Raw genomic sequence first — 7595 nt, forward strand, 5'->3', positions numbered from 1 at the left:
GGGGGGGGGGGGGAGGGCAATAGAGCAACTTGGTGGGTACCTGGCATTTAGCCAAGGTCAAACTACCACAGCACAACAAATGTGCTAAACACCACCCCATATGAAGTGCTCCCTAGTCAAAAACTTGTTTGAAAATTGAGAAGAATAAAACCAAGTGCAGATTTTGGACAGTATGACACATAGAAACTGTTCTTCAGACACAAGCACTATCCTTCATCATTGAGCTCTAGCACCTCCTTCCCCTAATAAAATGGGCCTGCCAAGAAGAGTCACATCATACATGTACTTTAGTTTTGGGTTGTTAATGGATATTGATATTGAAACTGTGCAAGTGTCAGGGACTCAGATGAATGTAAAAAGGCTGATGGCCATGTGATTAGCAGTCAGGAAGAGTCTGATCTATGGGCATTTGTGCAAACTTAGCAATCATATACATGGCATTAAATGGAAAGAGAAGGAAACATGGAGGGATGGAAGGGAAGGGAGAAAGGGAGAAAACTCCCATACAAACTGTGAGATGTCATCTTAGCCAAAGCTATGTTAGTACCTAAAGCTAAAGACAAATTTACACTTGATGCTGATCAATCACTGCTAATAAAGAGTATCTAAATTCATGAGCAAATTAATGGATTCTAGGAAAGCTCAATAAATTCATTTTGGAGAGTTGAGGTGTACATGAAGAGGTCAAGAGATACATGTTGTACTTGGATTTAGATAAGCACCATGTTATTCTGCTACATATTTTCTGAATTCAGTGGGTCCAGTTCTACTCTGATTAATGTGCACGGTTTTACCACTTGTATACAAATCCACAACAAAAATAGTATGGGAACAAGAACAAAGTGAAGAACAAATGCAAAATTGTCCAAGTTATGAGCTACACTAGCATGGAATGAGCACAGGTCTGGTTACATGCATTTGTCACAGGGAAAGATACAGCAACACAGAGAATAAAATCTTAAAGTGAAACCTGTGAGTGAGTCCCTTGGTGCAAACAAACCGAGAACTTTGTGCGTCTGCTCTTCACCATAAAGAGGAACGAAGCCTACAGTTCCCAATTTAATGGTAACCTGAAATGAGAATGTACAATACTTAGACTCTTACTAAAACAACATTAGTAAAGAATACAAAGAACGTTTAGCAGGGTAAGCAACATGAATGTTGAAAACAGAGTACTTAACTGTAAAGGACAAGCATTAGACTCTGGGCCTTACTTTAGGCATTTCTTCCTAAAGACAGACAACATAAGAGCTCTAACCATCATGCTCTGGCAGATTTAGGTACAGTAATTTATACTGTTACAGCTCTCTAACGTCAGCAGTTTACATTTATGTGCACAACTGAAGTAAATTGTGCAAAGAGCCAGCAGTGTCTTCAACTTTCCCACCTATGCAAGCTGTCAAAGACAACAGAAGAATGAGGCAGGCAGTCAAGCACAAAAAAACCTGCCCAGCAAAACTACTGTTTGTTAACATGAGCCCTACTGTGCTACAGTGGAAAGGCTGGATTCAAAAGGATTTTCTTCCCTTAAATCACACACATTTTAGAAATTCCAAAGTTGCCTGCTTGATTTCCCTTCAGGAACAACATAAGAAGGGTCAAATCAACCTACCTTTCAGGAAGTGACTACCTTTGTGGAAATGCATTTTGATCTTTAAATTCACATTTTCAATACTTAATGCATAAAAACTAGACAGACAGTAATGGTATGGTAAATAGACTTGCTTACCAAATTTGAGAAGATTATGATATGCTATGCCACAAATGAGGATGTTAATACAAACAAATATTTAGGCATACAGCACCTGCAGAAATGCAGGAAAGCACTCAATACTCTGCTTCTGCCAAGAAATCTGCAGCACTGACCTTTTGTTCACAGAGAGTCCTCTCAGGTAACTAACTTTTCATTAAAGCTATACCCCACTGCTTTTATTAGTACTAGTTATAATAGAAATGTTTACCTAGATGCAACCAATATTGATCAATTTATCATGCAAGAATTACTTCTAAAATTATTGAAATATGCTTATCAAGAATTGAACCCAACCATGAAGGATGCTTAACATATACAAAGAGAGCCAGTGAGCTTCAGTAAAACATGACCCCCCTAGTTATAATGACAGATTTTTGTGACTGCGTGAGTTAGTGCTTTTTAGGGAATAGTTTGACTCATCAGTTGAAATTTTAAGGGTTTTTTTTTAAAATAGCTTAATGCATAGAGATCCATTGCCTAGAAGCATCATAATCACTGATGCCCAGATTTAAACCCTATTACAGAATGAAAAAAGTAGAGCTTAACACAAACAGTAATTTGGAAAAAAACAAAAGCTTTGCTAAAATAATTATGTAATTCAATAGTTATGGACTGGATACTGTAAATCTTTTAAATCTACATGTATATCAAGAAAACTAGGACTAAAGTATTTGCTGGTTCTTACTTTGCCATGGCCTGGCAGAGACAGGAATTCACAATGGTTTGGATCCTGATGCCGAAGGTCAGACAAGTAGCCCTCTGCTGAGCTCTCCAAGTCCTCATGACTGAAGGTGTTCAATATATCCACAGGGAACGACATCCTCTTAAGAAATAAGCAACATTATTACTATGAGTAGTTTGAGAGATATGATGCACAGTTTATCATATATTCCTACAAAACATGTAACTAAGACTAATGAGCACCCACTTTCTGCTACTCTCTGGTGTCCTCTATATCCAAGCCACATAGGAGAAATGCTCCAGACATTTCATTAGGATGGTGCCTATTAACACCCAGTCTCTAAAATAGTACATGACCCTAGACTGTGTTTGTAAGCAGAAAAGGATAGGCTTAGCCCACAGATCCCTCTAGACCCAAACGTGGCAGATTTCCAACATACAAACCCCTTGTTTGCAGCACATGTACAATAGGCCACATGCTGCCTTGAGGTGGCAGGCTCAGTTAATGTCCCTGATATTTTTGAGGCCACAGATTAAGCAGTAAGTGTCCAGTCAAACAAAAAGTAAACAGCCCAAAGGATAACAACAATAAAGAGCATTTATTTTGAAGATTTTGTATTTAAATCCATCTCTGAAGAAGCCAAAGCATTGTTCAGAACTTCTCTCAACAACTGGCCAGTTAGTGTGACTACCAGCTGGTTATTTCCAAAAACTCAAGAGCCCACAAAAGACTAGAGACACTTGAAGGTGAGAAAACAAAAACTAGAGCACTGAAGACCAACCACAGTGGCAATAGCTCCTTGAAAGCTCTTAGATTCAAATGTTACTTGTCAAAACAGTGTCAAATTAAGATGAAAAAGAGCTCCTGAAATCTACAGTGTGCTCTTTAGCTAAGGCTCTTCCAGTTCTATAGAACTATACACACAAACAGACCTCTCAGCTCCTTTCAAGCTACAGCCCAAAATTTCATAAGCATGAGCTACCGCAAGCTCTTGAGAACCTGTTCTGGAGGAACACAAGATCTCTTGATGTGTCATTCAAGTTGCAGGAACTCATCACCCAGCTCTCAAAACCACAATGCTCTTCACAGTGGGTTTACATTTCCTGCATGGAGTCTTTCTTAAAAAAAAATTTTAAATCCTAGTCTCCAATTTTTTCCTTTATCTCCAGCCCCTTCCCTTTAATCCACCAGTCAGTGTTCTAGTGACACAGGTAAATCCAAAGCAAAATAAATTTTTATTTCAACTCACCCAGCAGCAATCAAAAACTCTGCATTTTAAAAGCTTTTTAACAGCAAGAATATACTGCTATTAAGTTGCTTGAATAGATGACACTGTCTCTTCTACAAAAGAGATTTTTTTTTCTCTGTTAAAAATGAAAAACTTGGACAGGAATTCATCAGCATTTAAAACTGCTAGCTTTATTGCTTTTGCTGATGAAAACACTAATGTCTTCCATGAATGCTACTGCTTAAATACATACATGCATTCCCCACAGCCATTTCTGTTCGAATTCAGCTCATTCCTTTCCCTTCTCTGTTATTTGGATATTCTTTTGCCTTCTCTTCCAGTCTCCCACATTCCTCCTATTGCTCACTGTCCCTTTCAGATGCTTAGATGCATGTCTTAATTCTCCACCTGTTTCTGTCCATCTTCCAGCTGCCCTTGCTAACAGGACAGAGGGACAAAAGAGGCACCTGACACCAGCCAACTCAATTTGTTCCTCCTGTTTGCAAAAGGAGGGATTTCAAGAGCCAAAGATGAGGTGTGTGTCTTTGACTGCAGCAGCAATGCACAGCAGCCAGAAGACCTCCTGTCAGGTTAGAAATTAACCACTGTTGCCCTCCTCACCTCTAGCAGATATGGTTTACCCACCTGTATTACAGTTCTGAAACACACCAGCAATACTGTAGTACACAAATAGACTAGCTTGATATAAGTACATTGCAAGAGGAACAGAAAGAGAGGTGAAGTGTGAGATTATGCGTCACTGCTTCTATAGGAGGATGAGGCTTTATCACCTAGTTACCTGCAACAGGACAGGTAAATTCTGCTTTAAGGGAATACAGACATGTGAAAAACACTAAATGTCATCCTCTGCATGCTGGTAGAAAAGGGAAACACCCCCCCCTCCACTATTAAATAAATACCTAAGTGCTTGGATAACTCTGAGAATAACAGATAAATTGAGCTGAGCTTTTGTTACTACATGACAAACAGACAAGCAAGCCACAAGCTACAACTGAAAGCCTTTAGGTAATAATTCCTGGCATTTTTTAAGAATAAAATAACACAAGATCAAAGCAGAGAACATGCAATAAGAAATTCAGTAGATATCTGAGTTCCAACAACTACACCACTATGAGAATAAAAGCAACAAACATATCTTTGCTTATAAACAAAAAAAGGCAAAAAAAGTCTTTTCTGCTGATTAATAAATTCACTGAACTACCCTCAAAACCATTCCTTTCTGTTTAGTTGTTTGGGTCACTTGATATTGTAACAGTTTGATTTTTATCCACTCATATTAGTCACTTTTGACTTTTCATCTTATATCATTTACAGAGAATGGGTTATGCAGAAAAACTCAATACAGAGCAATCTTCAAGACTGAACCAAAGAAAACCTACTCAGCATCCCTGTTAAATAACCGTATATTATTTGTACAATGCAGTAAATTAGACATGTAAAGTGATAACCTTAAAGTGATTACCTTAAACATTGAGGTAATGTCTCCATGTTGATGAGATCAGAAATATTTCACAACATAAATTCACTAGATCCCTGAAGAAATCAGTAACTATACACTGAAAGTTAAAGTTACATTAAAAGCATTGAACAGGTAACAAAAGAAGAATGTTGCATGCCAATCTACAGCACAGCATAAGGAAATAGTTCAACAGTTCAAATTGCAAACATCTTCATTTTGAAAGGCAAAATAACCTACCAAAGACACACCAAATGATTTCCAATAGCAATACATTAATACATTTCCCTCACAAAACCATAACTGGTTTGTCAGTATCTTAAAGTACAGATGGCTCCACATCTAACCAATCTCAGGTAATGCTGGAGAGAGAAAAAGGGAAGGGGAAAATAGCTTTTTAATTTTACTTGACAAAAGCATTACACATTTTTCTCCAAAGAGGCAGCAGGAACAGAACAGGTCTCTAGCACAGTCTCTCATGCCCCTTTTTGTTGCTCTAAGCCTCTATGTGTTGCATGACTGTAAAACTGTCAGGTCAAATCCTTGTCACACATTGTGGAACTGTGCTCTGCTCATGGGATACCACTCCCATTAGTTAGCAAACTATCAGGTTGACCAAGCACACATGATGTAGCCTTAAGCAACCAAACTCATCACGACTATTTGTACAAAAGGTGTGTCAGAAGTGTATGTTTGGGAGGGTATACAATTTATTTTTCAGTTGAGGCAAATTATACTTTTCATGTTTCAAGAAAATAAATCTTACACTCCTCATAACCACATCATTTTACATAATAGTATTAAAGATTGTACATAATACATTCACATTTGCTTTAATGTGGAATCATCTGACTTTCCTCCTTGTCAACATTACGCAAGTTACTATGCATGAAAAGGCACATCCTTTCTTAGGAACAGCTGCAGCACCAGAGGGTAACAGAGATCAATTCAAGGAACACCAACAAAAACCACATTTAAGTGGATGAGTGAACACATTCCTGTGCAACTGGGGCAGTTCCTTATTCATAAAATCTCATAAAATCTTTATTACTATAAGCATTAAGGTTAAAAAAAAAAAAAACAAACCTTAAAATGGGCAACAACGCAAGTTGTTTAGTTATAAATTATAGTGCAACCCCTAGTTTATCTTAGAAGTGCATGAAGGAGAGATAGATGCACAGTATATGCAGCTTCCAGCTCACACACATGGATTCCAGCAGGAATTGAGAGATCTGTTCATCCCCTTACACACATTCAATACTGAGTGTCACAAAATAGCAGAAAGATAAGTCAAAAGCTATATTGTTTCTTAGCATGTCAGAGGGCCTAAATACAGCTTAAAAACTGGTTTTGGGTGCCTTTATCTTAGGGGAACTGAAGTCTAAGTGGTTAGGCTGCCAGCCAAGGATTTAGAAGAATCAGGATAAATTTCCAGCTCTAGCACTGACATGTTACTTGATCTGCCTGAACTCCTCATCTAGAGGATGCGAATGTTACCTCAGAGACCAGTTTGACAAATACTTTACAGAGATCATGAGATACTAGAACACAAAATTGTACCAAAACTTCACAAGTAGTGGAAGTAGACAAGTGCTTACATAGCACAATTTAAAGGCAAAATTTGCTGTGCAATTAAGTAACAAAAACAAAAACCCCCCAAAAAACCACAAACAATCCACCAAGGACTGGACAGATAAACATGCCTACTACAAAAATATGTGCAAAACTAATTCAACAGCTACATAAGCAGGTGCACAATCTTCAGGTTTAAATTTGTGTTTAACAAACAATTATAATTTAATTTTCATGCAGAGTAGGGGAGTGTGGGTGTTCATTAAAATCTGAAGTTTAGAGAACAGACACAGGGGTGCTCAAGTTATGACCTGCAGAACTCTTCTGCTAAACCAGGTCAACTAATCCAGCCCCAGCCCATAGGACACATATCAGGTCCAGTTCTGTGATGAAGTACTGATCTACTCCAAGAAAAAGTAAACCACAGTAGTGCCTGACCTGAACTTTAAACAAGTGCCGAAGTACTGGATCACAAACTCCTCAAGGACTGCCATGCCTGTCTTATGAATCACCACACACCTTGAACCAAGTTCAATCTTAACAATACAACCCTACCATGATATCCCAGAGTAGCTATAAGACATCTGGGGCAGCATCATGAAGAGACATAAATAACTAATTCTATTATCTTCATATATACACTAGATGCTGATGTTCCAGAGAAAAAGCCAGGAGTGCATAAGTCCAACATAAGTCCAAGACATGCTCCAGAAACAGATCTGATGCACCAAACCAGGAACCTTCTCAGTCAAAGCAGCCGGAATATAATTTCTGGTTTGCTATGTTAGTCTCCCACCTTGCAATGTCCAATTGCCGTTTTGGTGAAAGCTGTTAAACTACACAGAAGTGGGAAGAAAAAAAAAAAAAAAAAAAAAAAAAAAAA

At 38.1% G+C, this 7595-nt stretch overlaps 1 protein-coding gene and 1 long non-coding RNA gene across 6 annotated transcripts in view; one reads left to right on the forward strand and one right to left on the reverse strand.

The window, feature by feature from the left end:
* The window catches only part of LOC113490191, a 16416-nt gene extending 8844 nt beyond the window's left edge, over positions 1-7572 (forward strand). The window contains exon 3 of the long non-coding RNA XR_003400173.1: positions 7560-7572. This is a non-coding gene — a long non-coding RNA (uncharacterized LOC113490191). The remainder of the gene's footprint in view (positions 1-7559) is intronic.
* Positions 1-7595, reverse strand: part of FAM169A (family with sequence similarity 169 member A) — a 27303-nt gene that overhangs the window by 15647 nt on the left and 4061 nt on the right. For 3 of the 5 annotated variants that reach the window (XM_026866475.1, XM_026866474.1, XM_026866472.1), the window contains 2 exons: positions 2439-2576; positions 971-1070 (listed from right to left, as the gene is read on the reverse strand). In XM_026866475.1, coding sequence (XP_026722276.1) covers positions 971-1070; positions 2439-2573 — 235 coding nt within the window. In that variant the 5' untranslated portion in view covers positions 2574-2576. Of the gene's footprint in view, positions 1-970; positions 1071-2438; positions 2577-2681; positions 3614-7508; positions 7530-7595 lie in introns of those variants that run through there. The other 2 variants (XM_026866477.1, XM_026866473.1) reach the window with 2 other exon arrangements.

Source organism: Athene cunicularia, assembly GCF_003259725.1.
Source record: "Athene cunicularia isolate RWA chromosome Z unlocalized genomic scaffold, athCun1 chrZ_part3, whole genome shotgun sequence".
Taxonomy (NCBI): Eukaryota; Metazoa; Chordata; class Aves; order Strigiformes; family Strigidae; genus Athene; species Athene cunicularia.